Genomic DNA, 23,103 nt, shown 5'->3' on the forward strand with positions numbered 1-23,103 from the left:
TTTGGGGATGCAGCTAATATCTTACTCCACAGCAACGGCCGCACATCCAGGGTACTGTCAGGGCTGAGAAGATTTACAGTGCCTAATCCATTCGGACATTTCCTGGTGATACATTGGAGCTAATTGGGTGCAATGAGCAATGGCAATTGTGACGATGGGGTCTTGAGAGGAGGTCGACTGCACCACTCATTCATCCATTCTACATGAAGGTCTTTGCAAATTCTATAACCTTATGCTTAAGGATATTTGCATGATAAGCACAGCGAACACTGAGTATGGGTCAGGTGTAGAGAATCCAGTTCTTCTGGATTTGTTCATCATGATTCATATTTGCATTTGGCAGGTTAAGAGGAGCTTTGATCTACAGGATATTGCGTTTGGTACTCACATGTTTTTAGCCCAGTGTTATTGATTCACCAGGATAGCAGCTATTTACAGACCAGCCTGGTATCAAAGATCCTATAGCAAGCTAGATAGACCACTCCTTCTAAATGCAATGGGCTGACGTGTAGTACGCAACGGAGCGCATCCATTCCGAAAGGTCTGAATGACAAATAAATTCAATTCAATTCAAATCCTGCACACTAGGGAGAATTCACAGAAGCTGATTAATCTCGGATCCTGCAGATCTTTGGACTGTGGGAGGAAACCGGAGCACCCGGAGAAAACCCACACGGCCACAGAGAAAATGTACAAACTCTGTAAAGACAGCACCCGTTAACAGGATCAAACCCTGGTCTCTGGCGCTGTAAGGCAGCAACTCTACCGCTGCGTCACTGTGCTGCCCAGCGGTGTGGAAGAACTGTTCACCAGAACTAGCTGTGCCTGCCGCCCTGCTGTTCCAGTACAGTTACAGCACTGGCATCTATCCAGTAATGTACAAAATTGTTCAGGTGCGCTACTGTTCATTTAAGAGAATGACAAGTCTCATTTGACTAATTACCACCCAGTCATTAGTAAAGTGATGAAATATGTCACAATTATTGCTACCTAGCACTAATTACTCGCCAGTAACCTAATCACCAATGCCCTATTTTGGTCCCACCAGGACCACTCAGCCTCAGTCCTCATCCACACCCTGGTTCAAGTGTGGATCAAGGGGAATTCCAGAGCTGATGTGAGGCGCAGAGCATCAAGGGATTTGGTAGACTTAATTCAAAGGACATCACGGGGAAGGTATGGGGAAGGCATGCCGGTAATTAGAGTGATACTTTGCAAAATGGAAAGTGGTTAGAATAGAATTAGAATAGAATTACCTTTATTGTCATTCAGACCTAACGGTCTGAACGAAATTTCATGCCTGTAGTCATACATACAATCATACAATAATAAACAACAATAAACACAAATTAACATCCACCACAGTGAGTCCTCCAAGCACCTCCTCACTCTGGTGGAGGCAAATATCTTAGGGCTGCAGACTCTTCCCTCCTCTTCTCCCTCTGCGCTGAGGCGATTCCCCACCGGGCGAAGGTACAAACAGTCCCGCGGCTCACCGAACCCCGCAAACGGGCCGGTTCAAACACCGCGGCCCGGGGTGGTCGAAGCTGCCGCCCTCCAGTCCAGTAGACGCAGCCGCTGGCCCGCGGCTGAACCCCGGATTCAGGTCACCGCCGCCAGAACACCGTCCCAGCCAGCGGAGCACCATTCCAGCCCCGCGCCGGATCGCCCTCACGTGAGTGCCATTCCTCCCTCGGGCTGGGCCGCCCCGACGGGAGCGCCATTCCACCCTCGGGCTGGGCCACTCCGACGGGAGCGCCACAGCCCCTCACGGGAGAGTCTCAGCCCCGCGCCAGGCCGCCCTCACGGGAGCGTCACAGCCCCTCACGGGAGCGCCGTTCCAGCCCCGAGCCGGACCGCCCTCACGGGAGCGAGCCCAGGGCAAGTCCTGACTGGCTCTGCCTCCGGAGTCTCGAGGTCGCCAGCTCCGCCATTAGGCCTCAGCGCAGACAGAGGCAGAGAAGGGGATACGACAAGAAAGTCGCATTCCCCCGAAGGGAGAGACAGCAAGCCCTGTTTCAACCCCCCCCCTCCCCCCCCCACATAAACACAACCTAAAAACCAAAAACTTAACTAGACAAAACGAAATAAAACGACACAAAAAAGTAAAAACAAACGGACTGCAGGTGAGCCGCTGCTGCCAGGGCAGCGCCGCCACTTCCGGGTTGCTGATGGATAATCATCCCAACCCCAGTTCATCACTGCAGGAATTCATCACTGTGGTGTTCTGGATCCAACCATCTGCTGCCCATTAGTGACCTTCCATCAGGAGGTCAAAGGTGGGATAGGGCATTTTTCAATTCCATTCACACCCTCAAAAGTTCAAAGGTGTTTTATTGTCACGTATACCAATTAAGGTACAGTGGTATTCTTATTACTATACAGCCATACTTTAAAAAAAAAAGCAACAAGACACACAACTACATAAAAGTCAACATAAACATCCACCACAACGGATTCCCCACATTCCTCACTGTGATGGACGGCAATAAAGTCCAATCTTCTTCCCTCATTTTTCTCCCGCGGTCGGGGCATCCATCCGTCGGTCGAAGCTCCCGTGATCGGGGCAGTCGAAGCTCCCGTGATCGGGGAGGTCGAAGCTCCCGTGATCGGGGCGGTCGAAGCTCCCGTGATCGGGGCGGTCCAAGCACCCGTGATCGGGGCGGTCGAAGCTCCCGTGATCGGGGCGGTCGAAGCTCCCGTGATCGGGGCGGTCCAAGCACCCGTGATCGGGGCGGTCGAAGCTCCCGTGATCGGGGCGGTCGAAGCTCCCTTGATCGGGGCGGTCCAAGCACCCGTGATCGGGGCGGTCGAAGCTCCCGTGATCGGGGCGGTCGAAGCTCCCGTGATCGGGGCGGTCGAAGCTCCCGTGATCGAGGCGGTCGAAGCTCCCGTGATCGGGGCGGTCGAAGCTCCCGTGATCGGGGCGGTCGGAGCTACCGTGATCGGGGCGGTCGGAGCTCCCGTGATCGGGGCGGTCGGAGCTACCGTGATCGGGGCGGTCGGAGCTACCGTGATCGGGGCGGTCGAAGCTCCCGTGATCGGGGCGGTCGGAGCTACCGTGATCGGGGCGGTCGAAGCTCCCGTGATCGAGGCGGTCGAAGCTCCCGTGATCGGGGCGGTCGAAGCTCCTGCGGTTGGTGCTCCTGAAGTCGGTCTCTAACCAGGGACCATGAGCTCCATGATGTTAAAGTCCTCAGGCTCCCGCAGTTGGAGCTCCCGAAGTCAGTCTCCAGGAAAGGCTGCCAGCTCCACGATGTTAGGCCGCAGTGCGGACAGGGATGCGATACGAAAAAAAAATCGCATCTCCGTCGAGGTAAGATGCCTCGACAAATTAAGCAACTACAAGGCCTAGATAATGTTCAGAAAAGTAATATTCATGCCACAAAAGTTCTAGGCAATGGCCATATCCAATAACAGTGAATGTAACCGCTTTTGGCATTTCATATCTATATAACTAAATGTCTCATCTTGACCACTTCCTGTCTGCGCTGTATATTGATTTTAGAAAAAACGCTACCCTATATCGCTATGATTTTTGGCCATCGTACTCACAGTCCTCCTCCGCTGAGGCAGCCCTGAGGAATTTTCCGATCGATGAAAAATAAAAAAGTTATGAATGTTTTAAAAATCTTGAGATCCGCTGATTGGTCTTCTCGCCTGTCAATCACCATGATGAAGGTAACGCCCCTTCCGGGGGGTGGGGGACAGGACTATAAAACCCCGGATGCCTGGACGTGAGTCAGTCACTCCGGAAGATCGTGAGTGAGAGGCCACATCTGTGATTCTGCTGTGTCAACTGAACTGTAAGTCTGCAATGTACTTGCAATAAATGATTTGTTAACCCTTAATGAAAATAAAATGAGTTGTTTGGCCTGCCCTGTGCTTGAAACTGAAATGGCAATGGAAATGAAATGAAATGAAAATGAGATGAGTTGTTTGACCTGCTCTATGCTTGAAACTGAAATGGCAATGGAAATGAAATGAAATGGAAATGAAAATGAGATTAGTTGTTTGGCCTGCCCTGTGTTTGAAACTGAAATGGCAATGGAAATGAAATGAAATGAAATGGAAACGAAAATCAGATATTGTTTGGCCTGCTCTGTGCTTGAAACTGAAATTGCAATGGAAATGAAATGAAATGGAAATTAAAGTGAGATGAGTGGTTTGGCCTGCCCTGTGCTTGAAACTCAAATGGCAATGGAAATGAAATGAAAATGAGATGAGTTGTTTGGCCTGTCCTGTGCTTGAAACTGAAATGACAATGGAAATGAAATGAGTTGTTTGGCCTGCCTGAAACCACTCATTGCGGCCCACAAGGCCCCTATTAGCCGAGAAACCAGTCCCTTTTGCCCAAAATGCCCGTATTAGCCCAGGAAGAGCATTTTGGCCCAAAAGGCCTATGCCAGGCTAGGAAAAGTCCAGAAAGAGTGCCCTTCACTGAGATTTAACTCAGATTTTTTTTAAAGTCCCTTCAGCCCATCATGCCTGTACTAGCCCAGGAGGAGTCTCTTCGGCCCATCAGTAAGTATTTCCCCCTGCAAGTATTAAACCTCACCCAGTATTTTTCTCCCTCCCTTCATTGGCTCCCTGTGAGATCCAGGCCAGGATAGACTTTCCTCCTTCATCACTGTGATCTAAAGAAATAGATGAAAAATGTCTAAAATTGATTCTCCACCCTCTCCCCCTTCTCACTCATTGAGTCTCTCACCTGTTTTGGGCAGAATTTCTGGCAGTTTCTGAGCTGCCAGCCCACCAGGCCTGAGTGACTGAGCTGCCAGCTCAAGAATCTATTTGGCCCACAATGTCCATACTAGCTAGCCCTCTGAACACCAGTCCCCTCAGCCCACAACACCCATACTAGCACTCCAAAAAGCCCCCCCCCCCCACAGGCCAACAATATTGGAATTGGTGGAGAGGTGGAATATTGCGTTGGGGACCAGCCCTCCCCTGTGAACATGGGACCCAACGGGTCCCACTTAGTCTAGTATCACTATTATTTCTGCCCATACTGTATCATCTTTGATGAGGGACTTGACTGGGTTATCCTAGGAATACTGTCGCTCCAAGTACAGATCAGAGGCTAATTATCCAGTAGTGATGAACAATTCCTGCTACCCGAAAGACCATCTGTAAGGCACAAATCAAGGCTGTGATGCAATAGTCTTCACTTACTTTGAGGAATACGACTCCTGCAATTCCAGGAAGTTCAATGCCATTCCCAGCAAAGCAGCCTGCTTGAGACCACATCTGTTACTGTAAACATTCATTGTGGCGCATTGCATTGCACCTGCAATACACCACAATGAATGTGCATAGTGGTAGATGCGGTCTCAGGCAGGCTGCTCTGCTGAGAATGGCATTTACAAAACGTAATGGAATTACTTACATGTGATCTCTATCACAAGAACGTCTGAAGTATCTGATGTATGGCGCCAAAACATGGCGCCTCTTGCATGTAGACTTAGTAGACTATGTTTGTTCACTTGCTAATTGAGGATGGGTGGTATGGCAATTACTAGGATATCTGTAAAGACATTTTTTTTCACTGTGATAGTACTTTGCACACATGACAATAAAAGTACCATTAAACCATTGATCTCCCCCCAAGTTGCACAATATCCCTACTTGATATATCACTGATTCATCATCACTGGCTCAAAATCATGGAGCACTATATTCAATAACAACATGGCAGTTTCTTCACAGAGAGTGTGCAGCAATTCAAGATGGCCGCTCACTGCAACCACTTCCCAATGGCAGTAGGGTATTGGCAAAAGGTAATAGCTTTCCAGTGTTACCCTGATCCTAAAAAGTGGGAAAATGTGTAACCTTTTGGCCGAGCATATCTCGTACTTAACTATTAATTCAAACCAATGTAATCAACCGTAGTTAAATGGACAGCGTCCAGTAAACATAAAGATGAAATGCCAACCTGGTGAAGTGCATCACAGGATGACTTGCAGGCTCGACAAGGAAAACAGTATGCAATGAATAAATAATCCTCCCACAAAAAACATATCAGATCAAAGCTTAGTAGCCCCACTGCATGTAGTTGTGAATGGTGGTGGATAGTTAAACGGCTATGAGGTTCCAAGAGCCTCCACCATCTCAGTGATGGCAAGACTCACTACATCAGTGCTAAAAATGAACCATATTCAGCCAAAGTGCCAGGAGAATACCCGTCCCAGCTTTCCTCTGAGATCCCGACCATCGCAGAGGCCAGTGGGCTGCCAGTTCGATCCACTCCACCTGATATCAAGAAACAACTGAGAGAATAGAGTATAACAGACACTGTGAGACAGGAAACACCCAGCTCCAGTCCTGACGACTTAACGTCCAGATTGGCTGTGCCTCCAGTTGAGTTGTTTTAATTACAACACTGGCTCTTTTCACAAAAACCAGGAAGGGGCTCACCTGGCTAATTATGCCCAATCTATCTCCTCTATCATCAATGTTAGATGTTTACATTTCTCTATTGCATACCAACAGCATGCTGGGATCTGCCCTCTCACGTGATCTGTGAGTTCCAAAGTGATAAGGTCATATGTGATAGGAGCAGAATTAGGCCATTCAGCCCATCGTCTACTCTGCCATTCAATCATGGCTGACCTATCTCTCCCTCCTAACCCCATTCTCCTGCCTTCTCCCCATAACCCCTGACACCCATACTAATCAAGAATGTATCTATCTCTGCTTTAAAAAATATCCATTGACTTGGCCTCCACAGCCTTCTGTGGCAGAGAATTCCATAGATTCACCACTAGATAACCGTATAGTTTAAACTAAAGCAACAAAATAATTCTGCATGATAATGGTTCCAAAGAATAGCGAGAGCTAGGAATTATTTGGCGCATGTTAAATTATGAGTTGACTACCTTAAAGTTTCATGATGGAAAATGCTAATTGCGTTTGACTGCTGCATCTTTAATTTGTGTTTCTCAATTATTCATCCAGTTTTGTTTTAGTGTCCTGGCAGCTAATCAAATTGAGTTCCAAGAATTATTAGTATGTCTAAATCTGAACAAAAGAAGTGGTTGAGAGATATTGCTTGCATGTGGATAGGATTAAAACTGAACTGCTCTTCCAGTTTGACAAACTAAATATCGCAGTCTTTCTGTCAGTAGAGCTACTTGTATGGTCTGAAGAAGGGTCTCGACCCGAAACGTCACCCATTCCTTCTCTCCAGAGATGCTGCCTGTCCCGCTGAGTTACTCCAGCATTTTGTGTCTATCTTCGGTTTAGACCAGCATCTGCAGTTCCTTCTTACATACTTGTATGGTGAACAGTCTTTCAGCAAAATACTTTTGTCCCAAGTTATCTAGTATTAGAGAAAAATAAATCCTTTCTCTGAGCAAGGAATGTTTAGGCAGAAACTGCATAAGAATTTTTGTTGAAAGCTCATGAATGTAACAGTGTATTTTTATGTATAGTAGTATCGTTGTAGGAAAATGTTGGATTTTTCCTGCAACTATAGTTTAGAGATACAGCAGTTTAGAGATACAGCAGGGAACAAGCCCTTCCGCTCACCGTGTCTGCACCGCCAGCGATTTCTGCACATTAACACTATCCTACACACACTAGGGGCTATTTACACATACACCAAGCCAATTTACCTACATACCTGTAGGTCTTTGGAGTGTGGGAGGAAACCGAAGATCTTGGAGAAAACCCACGCAGTCATGGGGAGAACGTACAAACCATACAAACAGCACTCGTAGTCGGGATTGAACCTGGGTCTCTGGAGCTGCTAGTGCTGTAAGGCAGTAACTCTACTGCCGCGCCACCGTGGTTGCCCTAATGTAGTAGAATGTAATGTGTGTGTGTCACGTATGTTGAAAGAGCAAACCTATATACAAAACAGATGCTTGGGATCCAGCTGCATTGTGACCAGACCTGAATGATAAACAGACCAGCAGCACCTTGATTGGGTGGACCTTTTCTTCAATAAACTCCCTGAGCCTACAGTTTTTCTGTTGACCATTCGACAACTTGCAACAGTCCTCCTGACTGCTAAGTATGTCTTAGTTTCAGGTCGAGACCCGTTTTCAGGTCGAGACCCTTCTTCAGACCATACAAGTAGCTCTACTGACAGAAAGACTGCGATATTTAGTTTGTCAAACTGGAAGAGCAGTTTAGTTTTAATCCTATCCACATGCAAGCAATATCTCTCAACCACTTATTTTGTTCAGATTTAGACATACTAAGGGTATGTCTAAACGTAGAGGGTTTCTTTGGGATCGGGATGACTTTGAGGTGAACTCTGCAAAGATGAACTATGAAACAAAGCTGTTCCTTCTTGGCCTAATTTGCCTTGCCTAATTAAAGTTGCCTTGCCTAATTAAAGTTGCCTTGCCTAATTAAAGTTGCCTTGCCTAATTAAAGATGCCTTGCCTTCTATATAATTAAAAGTCTAATCTTGACCACTTCCTGTTTGCGCTTTGTATTGATTTTAGACAAAATGCTACCATGTAGGACTGTGATCTTTGGCCATCTTACTCAGTCCCCCTCCGCTGAGCAGGTGCCAAGGATTTTTCCCATTGATGAAAAATAAAAGAGTTATTAGTGTTTAAAAAATGTTGAGATTCTCTCTCCTGTCAATCTGAAGGCCACGCCCCTTCTGGTGGGAGGGACAATAAAACCCAGAAGTGTGGGCGTGGCTCAGTCTCTGCAAGATGGAGGAGGGAGAGGTCACGAATCACTGTCTTTAGTGGCCTTGCACCCTGCTTGAAATGGTATGAAACTGCACTTGAATTTGGTGGCCTTGCACCCTGCTTGAAGTGGAATTTCAAGGAATAGCCATGAGTCAACTGCCAGCCAACCAGCCGTGAGTGAGTGAGCTGCCAGCACAACAGGCTTGAGTGAGTGAGCTGCCAGCACAACAGGCTTGAGTGACTGAGCCGCTCTTGGTTTGGCCAGTTTGCTCATCGCCTCCATTCAGTTCATAACAATGACCCTGAGCTTCCAATTGTCACTTTAACTTTCCCTCCCATTCCAACTCAGTCCTTTCTTCTGTCTGGTATGCTGTTCGAATGAAGACCAACAGCAATGCATATTCCATCTTTAGACTTTAGAGATACAGCGTGGAAACAGGCTCTTCGGGCCACCAAGTCCATGCCGACTAGTGATCACCCCATACACTAGCACTATCCTACACACTAGGGACAGCGTACAATTTTATCCAAGCCAAGGAACCTGCAAACGTGGAAGCCTTTGAAGTGTTGAACCTAGAGCACCCAGAAAAAAAACCGTGGTCACAGGGAGAAGGTACAATCTGTGTACAGACAGCACCCATAGTAAGGATGGAACTTGGGTCTCTGGCGCTGTAAGGCAGCAGCTCTACCGCTGCACCACTGTGCCCCCCCATCTAGGCCATGGGACTCAATGTTGAATACAGTAATTTCAGACACTCTTTCCTGTTATTAGAAGTGACTCTTAGGCGATTTTTCTGCGGACTGCCGGCGAGTGTCAAGTTTGCGGCACTCGCCTGAAAAACCGAGAACTGGAACGCGACTGTCAGAGTGGAGCACACCCACACACACAAACACATTGAAAAGGCGGGGGCCCGGGAAAGCGAGGGAGCACTGTCTGAAATTCACACGGTGTAAAGCCAAGGTGATACAGACACACACCGCGATGAACAGGAAGGTTAAGACGGCAAGCACAGTGTACGGTAAGTCCTTCAAAAGAGGGGGGGGGGGGGAGAAGGGGTGGAGACACTTTTAAGAAGCCAGACAATTTTTAATAAGCCTATGAAAATGACTGGTCAGCAAAGTCGATTAACTAAAACTACCTACAACTAGCTTGACTACCTATAACTACATGGCAACCCCGCTACAACTGCACCTACGACTACAAAAGTATCGATTTTCTCCATGGCGACCAATTTTTCAACATGTTGAAAAATTTGCGGCCACCATACTGAGGCCGCGACTAGTTCCCAGAATGTGGGAATCCTCATGACCATGAAGGAGACTCCCCAGAGACCACCAGCGAACATGTGGCGACCATGTGGAGATCATGTGGAGATCATGTGGAGAGCGCAGAGTCTCCTGCACTCGCCTAAAAAGTCGCCTAAGTGGGACAGGCCCTTTACTCTAATGTTAGGTCATCCGCCTGTAATATTCATTCGGTATAACGAGCAGTCGGCTGCACTTACAGGATAGCACTGAGCCCACCCCAAGACTTAGCCATGACTTAAAGCTGCTGTTGAAAGTAGATTTTCATGAATGCCTTTGATATTCACGGTCATTAAATCAGGATTTATTGTCACTCAGTGTTTTAAACAAAACGTTTGTTTACATTTAGTAAAAAATAAAATCCACTTTCACATAAGAAATATAGTGAAACACATTTAAATCGCAAAATAAATGCTGATTCTCTTTTTAGTGGCAATGTCCTACAGTACTACAGGGCTACAGTACTAATGCCAGATTAAAGCTGGTGCAGGCTCACTGCTTATATTCCCCAGTCTGAGAGCAGGAATGTCTGTGAAGGTTAGCTCTGCCCTATCTGTCTGTACGGAGTTTGTACATTCTCCCTGCGACCTCGTGGGCTTTCTCCAGGTGCTCTGGTTTCCTCCCACACTCCAAAGACGTATAGGTTTGTATGTTAATAGGCGTCTGTAAATTGTAAATTGTCACCAGTGTGTTGAATAGTGCCAGTGTAGGGGGCGATTGCTTTTCGGTGTGGACCTGGTGGGCCGGAAGGCCTGTTTCCACGCTGTACCTCTAAAATATTCAACAGTACAAAGCTGGAGCAGTCGGATAAACCTGGGTAAATCCCACTTCGTGGAATACAGTCACAAGATCCGTGTTGTTATTTCTGTTGCAATGCAATTAATACAAATGTCTACAAGGACGACAATGTTTTCCTTTGGCAGCTTCATCCTGAAATTAGGGCAGCGATTCTTGGGGGAATGACTTGGTTCTGCAGAGGATCCTAATAGAACATTTGAAAACAATTGCCTTACACAGGCACATTTTATAATCTGCCCTTGGCAACAAGAATTTTGTTTGAGAAGGTTGCAGAATAAATTCATATCTCCTGATCCAATTAGTCTCCAATCAGTTCCAAAATTCAGAAAATGTGAAATCATTCATCTAAAAATGTTTGAAATCCAAGACTGCACAATAGCACTTCTAATAAACATGCGTTTTTTAGTCCTTAATTGCAGCATGCTATGTTTTTTTTTGTTTGCCTAAAAGCAGATTTTATTTTTGTGTTCAAAGCCTTCAAACAGATGGGAACATCTAAATGTGTTTTTCTGGTGTCGTTCAAAAAAACAATTAAGAGTTCAAAATTTAAATGATGCCGAACAATGTTGCCCTCTCTTTTTGTTCAATAGTGTCATTAGCCAAGCTGTTAATAGATGGAGCAGAAAATTAATACATGCAAGGTAACTGCATAGTCTTTTACCCAGAGTAGGGGAATCAAGAACCAGAGGACATAGTTTAAAGGTGAAGGGGAAACATTTAATTGGAACCCGAGGGGCAACCTTTTTGCTTAAAGGGTGGTAGGTATATGGAATGAGCTGCCAGAGGAGTTAGTTAAGGTAGGTACAATAACAACATTTAAAAAAAAAACATTTTGGACAGATACATGGATAAGATGTTTAGTGGGAAATGGGCCAAACGCAGGCTGGTGGAACTAATGTAGAAGGAGCATGTTGGTCAACGTGGGCAAGTTGGGCCGAAGGGCCTGTTTCCACCCTGTATGAGTCGATGACTCCATGAGCTGCTGATGTAAGAGAATGACTTGCTACATGAAGCATTCAGTCTGAGGTATTTTTGGCGGACCTGACCTAAGCAAATAACCCTGACGGCTGTGTGCAGTCATCTGCATTGTCTGCTGTTGCCCTCTGGCAGCCGAGTGTTGTCCTTATTAGGGAATCCACAAGAAGAGAGACAAATGGGGTTTGTTTTGCTGGCTCTCAGCCTTTTCCTCCAGAGCCCACCAATCTTATACTCACTGCAGAATAACAAACTGAGAATTTTGATTCCAAATATTTCACCAATCTTGAATCGTCACGGCAGGGTCAAAGCGCTTCATTTTCCTGCTCGCTACAGTGCGCCATCTACATGCACGCTGCAACAATTCTAGATGGAGGCTTTTCCACAACCTCAGAAGAGCCATAAGTGTTGGCCTTGCCAGCAATGGATTCAATCCACAAAATTATTCAAAGAAAATTTAAGAATTAAAATGTGGTCTACAAAGAAAAGCCAAGAAATTGTTGTCAGAGACTGTGCTGCTGAAGTGACTGGTGCAGATTCTAACCCTTCAGCAAAGTCACTATTTGAATCCCATAATACGGGGGTGGAGTACTCTATATATAACAGGCTCTCTAGGGAGCTTCTGCTGATTATTATTTTGCTTCCATCCACACATTCTTAAAAATACTTATGCTCAAAAGATTCTTTTGACTGTCAGTTTCTTTTCTTGCATAGACTTTTGCTTATGTTATCACAGATTTAACTTGTTTACAGCCCTTAACATCTCTTTTAAATTTTAGAGGACCACAAGGCTAAAATGCAAATACCATTCTTTGCCAATTTAGACCCCTGGTATCTGGCAATGTATTAATCTGGAAGGCCAGTGTGCATGATTGCTTACCACACTGTTCTTTGGCTGCTTGCCTCTGTAGTGCACTCATATTCAAATGCTTAGCCTAGCTCGCAATAATTAAAACCAGTCTCCACCACTTAAAGGCAAACTATATTGTGGCTGCGAGGCCTGAGATGAGTTTTTATTTCCATATTTCCTCACAACACCGAAGGAGATAATTCCAGCCATCAAATAAATGCCAACCCACACCACGATTCCATTCCCCTACTACTTTGCCCTAAGCACTAGATTTTCAAATGTTGACCTTCTGATCTCGCTGGATTGTCTTTCTGCCATATGCACCAAAGAATCAGGAACAGACGCCGAGGGTCAGACTTTGAATATCCAAATCAGTGACCTTGCAAGTTTACAGCCTTGCATATGGAATGAAGGGCAGTGAAAGCATCTTCAATTCCCATACTCATCCACAAACAGTCTCTGATAATATACACGTGTCACCACCAATATTCCGTGTCCACTGCCAACCATGCAGTTTATTGTCGTGCACATCAGGTGCAGCGACACACTCTCCAACACACAAACATATTCCAGTGTTTTGTGTCTATCTTCGCTTCCTACACGCTGATGTTAGCGAGAGGGGCTGTGTAGGAAGGAACTGCAGACAGGGCCGGCCTTAAGCCGATTGGACCGATTGCGGCCAATTGGGCCCCGTTCCTAAGGGGGGCCCGTGCTAATTTTCCGTATTTCGTACGGAAGTACGAATTTGCGTTGTTAAATACAGATTTTTTAAAAAACATTTGCCTTGTTAAATACGGATTTTTGTTAAAAACGAACATGGATAAAAAACGCTGTAACGGCCATCGGACAAAAACAATTTGTTAACTACTACTGTTAGCACTTGTTAACAGCCAGTAGTTAACACGTAGTTATCCAATGTGTCATCAATGCATCGATCGACATTCCTCAGTAAATGTAGTTGTGTTTTGACCAAGTATTAATGACACCGTGTTCCTTTGAATAAAATCCGCAGGACTCCCGTGAATTTTATTCAAAGGAACGCGGTGTCATTAATACTTGGTCAAAACACAATTACATTTACTGAGGAATGTAGATCAATGTATTGATGACACATTGAGAATTTCTTAAAGCTCACTGTCATGATTGAGAGCTCCGGACTGCGAGCACGGGCTTCTTCTTGGTGTGCAGGTAAAGTCATTCACCGACCGACCCACGTTGTGTCTCTCAGTCTTTCGCTCCCTCCCTCCCTCCCTCCCTCCCTCCCTCCCTCCCTCCCTCCCTCCCTCCCTCCCTCGCGCGCTCTCTCTCCCGCTCCCCATCTCGTCTCTCTCTCTCTCGCTCTCTAACTCCCTCTCTCTCACCCTGTCACCTTGGCATTCCCGGAATCATTTGACGTTTTGCGGTGACAGCTGCATCTGTGGTTCCTTTCTGTTGGGGGGGAAGAGTCCTGGCCCGTGGCGGCTCCTGGTCCATTCCCTCTGCGGTTGCTGCCTTGAGTTACCTCCAGCACTCTGTATTTTTTTGGGGGGGCTCTGGAGTTGAAGGTGGACACAGGGGGGCCGTGGTGGCTCAGTGGGACGGGCAGTGGCTCTGGGGATATGGTTGCGTTTCTGGTCGAGACCCTTCTTCAGACAATCACAAGTACTCTCACCGATGAGAGTTCAGTTCAGTCTGAAGAAGGGTCTTCTCTCCAGAGTTGCTGCGCTGCCTGTCCTGCTGAGTTACTCCAGCAGTCTATCTTCAATTTCAGAGTTAAATAAAATTTCTCACGGTGGGCCGAAGGTTAGGTTGTTAGCCAAGAAAGATAGATCAAGAACGATGTTGCTACCTCAATTGGTCCCTTGTTCACGCTGACACAGGAGTAAGCTCCACTGCATGCTGTCCTGTTGTCCATCAACCGCTGATCCACTCCTCTCTATGATCTTTGTTCTTGAGCTGGTCCCCTCACTGTTCAGATGGTGAGCACTGCCAGAGGTGAGCGGGCTGGCAGAAGGCGCTGAGGTCCCGGCAACCGCTCGTAGCCACGCGAGCTGCTACCCACCCCCGGCCACAATGTGGTGGCTCCGCGCGCAGAGCTCCGCTGCAGCGGTGAGTGAGTGGGTCACTGGCATGACATGCGCGGCTTAAGATTTTTTTTAAAGCCGACTGACTGCCTACCCTGAGTAATTACTCACAGCACGTGCCTGAATATGACTCATTTATAATTATATATTTATATTCTATGAAAATTGTTCCCAATTGCGCCCCGCACCTCCTAAGGCTGGCCCTGACTACAGATGATGGTTTAAACCAAACTCAGCGAAACAGGCAGCATCTCTGGCGAGAAGGGATGGGTAGTAAGGAATGGCAGATACTGGTGAAGAAGGGTCTTGACCCAAAACGTTACCCATTCCTTCTCTCCAGAGATGCTGCCTGTCCTGCTGAGTTACTCCTGCATTTTGTGTCTATCTTCTGTCACTGAGAGGGGATCTAGATGTGATTGTCATAAAAGTGGGGGGAGGAGAAACTTGGGCCAAGGGAAGGCCAAGACTCTTAAGGTGACAAAAATAAATGTAAAAGTTATCTGTTTGGCCTCTTCTAGTTCATGATCCGTCTCCTTACTGGATGATCTGATGCAGATGTCAATACTTTTACTCTTGGTCCAACTAAATCTACAGATTGATTTTCTACGATAACAGTGTAGACTGATTTGTGTTTTTAAGGAAGATTATTTACTCTTTCTGCTAGTATTTGTCTCCCAGGGAACTACAAGCAAGCAGTGGGTTACTGGTAGGCTTGGAGTGGCTGAACACTCGGTATCATTTTAATCATTACTCTTGTCATTTTCCAACACACAAAGAGTTAAAATCAAGGCTAATGTCTTTCAATAACCTTTTTCTTAATGGTCCAATGCAAATCATATGGGAATGGAGTTGAAAATTGAATTTTCATGGTTATTCTGCCATCTGTGATGGTTGTATAGTTTATTATTTGTCAATTTATTTAAAGGAAAACGGAGGTGATAGCTCCGTGTAAGAGTGTAAGAAACCAGGCGTCTGCTGTCAAGACATCTGATCATTTATAAATCAACCTTTAACCTCTCAACATACAAAGACATTCAGTAATTATTTATTTGAACGAGCCTTTACTTGTTGTCTTCATTAAATGGAAAGCTGCATTATTAAAACACAGATAATAGATGAGTCACTTGTCAGATGTCATCCATGCAAATTCTAAAGGCATCAAGTGCTGGAGAAATGTCTTGTACTGCTTCAGTGATGCATGGCAGTGGAGAATCATGTGCTTGATGTGTTTACTTCTTGCGATGAAAGAACCATAGGAAGGTTTGCTACATTCTCGGGATGAACCCACATCTGTTAATAAAACTAGATTCAATATTCACCACAGGTATAACATACCTATGTTTTAAAATCTATTCCCAGTACTAATTTAAAAACTATTAATTTCTTGAAATTAGTCTGTCTTATGACTGAGTTACATTTAATTAACTAAAACAACACAACTGTCAGGCAATCACGATAAAAATGAATGCCTAATAAATTGATGCCTAATTCCTGAAAATCTGTCAATTTATTTATATCCTTTAAGCTTAATAGTGTGAAATTGAATAGAGAAAAATGTAGCTTATTATGTGTTTATATGCAACTTATTAAGTGCAGCTATCTATTTGTTTGAAAGGTTTGAGAACTGGCTATGATGGCTGTGAGCCTGAATGCACAGGTTTCCATAGTTCCTAATCATGTGGTTTTTTGTTTTGCTTTTGTGTGAGGTTCTGCTTCAAGTGCATTCAGTATTTTGAGCATTGCTGCCAAATAAAACTGCATTGAAAATCATCCATTGTGTTGAAGGAATAAATCTGCCACAAATCAGCCTTAGTTTGGCACCCACAACATTGCTCCACACTGGGCACTGCAGGGCTGTATTATGATGTTTTTGAGCACGTCGGGCGTTTTTATGTACATGCTGATTTTTAATCTATCCTTGCGCGCTAGATTATTGCTTGTGTGAACTTTAGCGATTGCTGTGCCTGAGTCCATACACATGGCTACACCAACAAAAATAGAGCCTTGGAATCTCAGCAGGTCAAACAGCATCTGTGGAGACAAAAGGTGTAAGTTGATGTTGATGTGGAGTTCTCCAGCATTCCCTTTTTTATCTAGATTCCCACATTTGCAGACTTTTCTATGTTGTTACATTAATCTGTTCAACTGAAAATAATAAACCGGTCTCTGTCCTAAATAATTAGAACTGCTACCCAAACCTATCTCTGAATGATGCTAGTATTTAGATGTGCTGGTTCTGCATCATAGTGCCTGCAGAGCAATGCCACATCAGTACCACCCTTGTGCAGCTTAACCAAGTGGTAAGTTGGGTCACAATGATTACTACCTATTACAAATCTCAGTGATCAATGAATAGTGTGGAACTGTGGATGATCGATATGAGTATTAACTGTGTGTTCATGGATTCTACAATCAAATCCAATTCTTACCCTTTGATTTATGTTGTTCTTTCAGGCCTGCCATAACAGATTGGAAGCCAGCAGAACTCAACACACTGAATGATGTTGGATATCAAATCCGCATCTAAAGAAGCCATGGAGTGAAAGCTGTTACATTTTACTATCTTCAATGGTGCTCTTCCATGCATTTTTGTTTCCAGTCCTTGTTTTAATGGATGAATACTACTTCTGATGATTGGCGTACTCTTTTCTTTGGACAGTGTTGAAACCCGAAAGGTCAAACAAATGGTGCACTAATCTATGTATCTTGTGTATTTTGTTAAAAAAAACCAACACAATATGAATCTGTTCCCCAGTTGCAGCAGTGTGATTAATGTTCATGTTACTGCTATGTGGCTGTTGAAGGGCATTATTGTGTGAATCCCACAGCTGAAACTTGACTGGAAGTCAGACAGTGGTGCTTCCTCAATGCTAAGTAGTGGCTGATATTTGGGGGTCTGTAAATAGATAGTAACTTCAAGTGAAATAAAGCAATAGAGAGCTGCTATGGGGAAAAAAAGGTTTACTTTCCAGTACCAGTAATAGCCAATGAAAATGAATAACCAAGCAATGGAGCCAATGCTCATGATAATTTTAAGTGTTTTGAGAAGAATATGTTTTAATATAACGATGAATGGAAAAACCTCCCCAATATTTTGGGGCATTTTCAGTGGGTAAATATAGCATTTCTAACCAGCAACGTTTTTGACCTCTGGTCTTTAGTAGGTTTCCTGATCTCGGCGAGGCACAATTGTCCTCCCTCACCTTGGGTTATAGAGGTTAATAATGAACAGTCATGTTTACCTTCATCATTTAATCAATTGGAAGTTGGAAAAAATGCAGCCCTGGGTAGATAACGCTTAGCTATGATGTACTGGAGTTGAGCCTTTATCTAACAATGTCCTTATCTAGGGTGGCCACGGTGGCACAGTGGTAGAGCTGCTGCCTTACAGCGCTTGCAGCGCCGGAGACCTGGGTTTGATCCTGACTGCCGGTGCTTGTCTGTATGGAGTTTGTACGTTCTCCCCGCGACCGCTTGGGTTTTCTCCGAGATCCTCCCACACTCCAAAGACGTACAGGCATATAGGTTAATTGGCTTGGTGTATGTGTAAATTGTACCTAGTGTGTGTAGGATAGTGAAAGTATGCGGGGATCGCTGGTCGGCGTGGACTCGATGGGCCGAAGGGCCTGTTTCCACACTTTATCTCTAAACTAAACTAAACTGATCACTCTGTTCATAATGGGAAGATAACTATTTAATATATCCATTCCACACCAGCACACCAGGAGGCAATTAAATAGACTTTGGCTCCATTGATATCTTAAGAAATCTTGCATATAACCAGTGAGAACATTTTGTGATTAACTTCCCCCCCAGTATGCAACAGTGGTGAGAGGCCTTGTTTTGGAGATGGGGAAAGATAAAGCGAAGGGAGAACAGAAACTCTCACATTTGCAGTTTCAAGCCCAGCATTACCCTTGCATGTTCATTGAGAATGGGACCTTCTCAATGAATATTTTGGACTTTTCACACTTACAAATCTCCTGACAAATCAGTTGCTAAAAATGATGAGATGCTCCATCCATAACTCTCAGTTGTGCTTTTTGTTGCAATTGGAGTTGAGGTAAGTCTTGCTTTTTTTTGATTTTGCGATTTTAATTTTAATTTGGAAATCTGGGATAAATCTGATTACAATTGCAGGAACCATTCTTGGGTATGACCAATCAATGCAGTAAAACATCCCATAATGTTTAGGGCTGAAATTCTGTGAATAACAATCACACAGATTGGCAGGATTGTAGCTTGCTGACCTCTGCCAGAGTTTGTCGTCAACAAAGAGCTAATGTTCAGAACTGACTTCTTTGATGTTGGAACACAGACAAAGGTGTAATTTCCTCAGTTGTACTGATTGGACCCCCTGCTATGTGAGTTAGAGGCAGTTGGCAAGTGGGAGATAGAGTCATTGAGTGATACAGTGTGGAAACAGACCCTTCGGCCCAACTTGCCCACACCGGCCAACCAACGTGTCCCACCTGCCTGTGCTTGGTCCATATCCCTCCAAATTTGTCCTATCCATGTACCTGTTTAACTCTTTATTAAACATTGGGATAGTCCCCGCCTCGACTACCTCCTCTGGCAGCTTGTTCCATACCCCCACCACCCTTTGTGTGGAAAAAGTTACCCCTCAGATTCCTATTAAATCTTTTCTCCTTCACCTTGAACCTATGTCCTCTGGTCCTCAATTCCCCCACTCTGGACAAGAGATTCTGTGCATTTAAATGCGGCTGTGCATATAATGAGTAGGAAGGCACTGCAGATGCTGGTTTGCACTGAAGATAAACACAAAAGGCTGGAGTAATTCAGTGGGACAAGCAGCATCTCTGGTGAGAAGGAATAGGTGTTGTTTCGGGTCAAGACCCTTCTTCAGACTGCAGACCGAGTCTGAAGAAGGGTCTCGACTCAAAACGTCACCTATTCCTTTTCACCAGAGATGCTGCCTGATCCGTTGAGTTACTCCAGCATTTTGTGTCTACATTGGATATGATAGTAGTCTTCTGGTGTATAACTGCAACCTTGTTGACCAACATGTTAATATGTGCTTTATATATTTTTCTGAACTTTCCAACCAGTTATATCCCTGCCCATTGTCTAAACCAGTGCTTCTTAAACTGGTGAATGGTTCACCCAAGGGCGAATGAAATTATTTTGGGGTGAATGAAACTAGAGGGGTGAATAAAGGGTGAATGTCTTAATTTATTCAGACATTTATATATTTTTTTCTACACTTAAAAAAGGCATTGCCATTAAATTGGTTAGTAAGCTCTTATTGGTTTTAATGGCCGTGGATCTGGAAATTTGATGTTTTTTTCTCTCTACCTATGGTTTTCTAATTTCAAAGTAGCAGAATATTTCCTAAATTTACTGTAATATTTAGGCAAGACCAGACAAGCTAGTGGGATCATTCATTTATTAGTGGCAACACTGGAGAATCGCCGTAGGCAATTGTTGAACTAACTTTACTTTGTGTTGCCAATTTAGCTACTTTTCTGGTAGAACTAGAATTCTTTATATATATTTACTGTACTTCAATGTATCAGCACGTATTTGTATCAAGCAACATGAATTCTAGCTATATTAAGGAGATTTGAGCCCCGTTTTGAGCAACAACTTTCCTGTCTGAACAAGGATTTTCGACCTTGGTAGAACTGAAATCCAAAAAAACAGAATTCACTTCAGTATGTTGATTGGATAATGCAGGTTGCTATAATGCCCCAGACCCACTTAGGAAACCTGAACGGAAACCTCTGGAGACTTTGCGCCCCACCCAAGGTTTCCGTGCGGTTCCCGGAGGTTTTTGTCAGCCTCCCTACCTGCTTCCACTACCTGCAACCTCCGGCAACCACCTGCAACCTCCGGGAACCGCACGGAAACCTTGGGTGGGGCGCAAAGTCTCCAGAGGTTTCCGTTCAAGTTCAAGTTCAAATTTTATTTGGTCACATACACCTTTAGGTGTAGTGAAATTCTTTTTGCCATGCAGCACATAAAAAAAAGAATACAACATGACAGTAATAGATAGTTTCAACATCAAAACATCCCCCCACAATGGTTCCCATTGTGGGGAAAGGCACAAAGTCCAGTCCCATCCCCATGTCCACCCATAGTCGGGCCTCCTTACTCGAGACCGTGGCTTCCGGAGCCGACAGGGCCGCGCCGAATGGAGCTCAACTGGCGATCTCATCAAGAGATCCCAGGCTCCCGATGGAAAGTTCAGCGCCGCCGCCCGCAGCCGCTCCACAGACCCGCAGCTCCGCAACGGATCCAGCTCCAGTTACCGGAGTTTCAGCGAAGTCACCGCCAGCCCCGCAATGGCGCTCCAGCGCTGCACCGCCGTCCTCCGACCCGCAGCTCCGCCACCGCCGATGCCAAGCCGGTACCGCTGCCGCAAGTGCCACCGCCGCTGCCGAGTCGGTGCCGCTGCCGCTGAGCCGGTGCCGCCGCCGCTGCTGAGCCGGTGCCGCCGCTGCCACCGATGCCGAAGCTCCAGGCGGTCCCCTCAGGAGACGCCGCTCCAGGCCCGCTGGTAGGCCGCGGGGACGGGTCGAAGCTGCAGCCCGGAGAAAAGCTGCATCTCCGACCAGGTAGGGACCCTGAAAATTAGTGTCCCCCTCCCCCCCCCCCTCCCCAACACATAAAAAAGCTAGAACTCTTCAAAACAAAACACTAAACTAACTAAAAATAAGAAAAAGAGATGAAAAAAATCAGACAGCTGCAGGCTAGGCAGCCATACCCCCTACAGGACGGAGCCAATTCAGGTTTCCTAAGTGGAACAGGGGCATACAAGCAGGAAATTGAACCTCGGTTTGAGAAGCTTGTCACAAGAGTACAGGAACATCCTAGTCATTGATGATAAAATACATACATGTAAGTGTATAAGTATACTGCTTGTCATTAATTTGTGCTAAACATACACCATAAGAAAACATTGTTTCTAAGAATCTAATTCTAAGTTCTAAGACAGTTGTTTACTAGCTTTACTTTATGTAAACTAGAACATTCTAATAACTTTTCTGTTCTTAATTTTTTTTGTCACTCCTTGATGGGAGGGCGGCAGATATTCAGAACTGAGCAACAGACAATGTTGTGATGATGTTTTGAGCATGCATGTGACATATACATGTCAGCACACATGCACAACATTTAAAATATACCTGGATTTGGTAGAGTCAGCTTCTGGAGGGAAGTATACCAAATATGGCAAGTTGATATTAGGTGGTATTGTGAGCTTTCATCGGGGAAAGTTATAGAAAGTTATATTAGTTGGATACTAATATATTAAATCACATACTCCATGGTTTTTTGAGCTAGTTTTCCAAGAAAAAAACGGCAGTAATCAAAACCTGAAAGGGTAGGATGGGGCTGAAGCCCAGTGTTTAGACGTTGTAATGGTTTTTTTTAAAATCATTCTAATAGAATGATTTTCCAACTCAAATGGTAATTAAACTTTTTTTATTTCATTCCTAATTTTCTTTACATTTTTTGGATGTTCAAAAAGTTGAATAAAATAAACACTTAAGAAATTAGTTAATTTATGTGTTTTGCTCATGTGACAAAATAAATGAGATATAAAATTATACACAAGAGAGAATAAGACGAAAATTACTAAAACAAACATAAGAAAATGTAGTCGAGGGTGAATTAAATTTTTTGATAATGACTCAAGGGTGAATGACTGAAATAGTTTAAGAAGCACTGGTTATCACAATATCTGCATTCCTGTTGTTATTTCAATTCAATAGATGGAGCAGCCATGTTTGCTGCCTTATCAAATGACTTAATTGAACAAAAAACCTTTCAACTTCCATTCCGCTATTGAAAACAAAGAACTGAAACAAAGAACTGATGGCCGAAACTATCCACTTCATAATTCTGAATGATAGATTTAATGAAGAGTTTCTTCCAATGCATTAGTCAAATTGCTGTATTAACAGGATGTTTCCCAAGTCTCTAATTACAGCCATAAATTTATCGTGGCTGTATTCTGATGCTTGGTGCATTTGCCCAACATGATTCCAAGATCTCTATTGAATCAAACGATTAGTTAACCATCGTGCCATTAGATTGTAAAATGATCGCTGAGGGTGGTCACTTATGGGCACATAGCAGTCCAAGTGGGAGGGGCGAAGGAGAACTGATTTTACTAAACGTCAATGAAGATTTGGGGGGCACTTAGTCTACTCCCACTTACGTCATTGCATACGGTATTATGTTCATTCAGTTTTAAATATCACACTGTGTAAGGTACATTTTGCAGACTTTCTTTCACTTGCTGTTTATGGTAAAGGAAGGGATAAATGCTGAGTAATAATAAAGGGAAGGTGTGGTGGGAGAGAGAATGTCGAAGATTATTTTCCATTTTTCTAAAATGTCCCTTGACTTTCCCGGTTGAAGAGTTCTGAGGTCGTTTTGTCCAGCAGTTTCTACTTCCAAAATTGTGAATCCTGTGAATAATCTCGTGGTA

At 44.6% G+C, this 23,103-nt stretch overlaps 1 protein-coding gene across 1 annotated transcript in view; it reads left to right on the forward strand.

Annotated features, from left to right (window-relative positions):
* Positions 1 to 18,079, forward strand: part of vash2 (vasohibin 2) — a 105,547-nt gene extending 87,468 nt beyond the window's left edge. The window contains exon 7 of the mRNA XM_033025323.1: positions 17,100 to 18,079. Coding sequence (XP_032881214.1) covers positions 17,100 to 17,172 — 73 coding nt within the window. The 3' untranslated portion in view covers positions 17,173 to 18,079. The remainder of the gene's footprint in view (positions 1 to 17,099) is intronic.
* The last annotated feature ends 5,024 nt before the right edge of the window (positions 18,080 to 23,103 follow it).

Source organism: Amblyraja radiata, chromosome 8, assembly GCF_010909765.2.
Source record: "Amblyraja radiata isolate CabotCenter1 chromosome 8, sAmbRad1.1.pri, whole genome shotgun sequence".
Classification (NCBI taxonomy): domain Eukaryota; kingdom Metazoa; phylum Chordata; class Chondrichthyes; order Rajiformes; family Rajidae; genus Amblyraja; species Amblyraja radiata.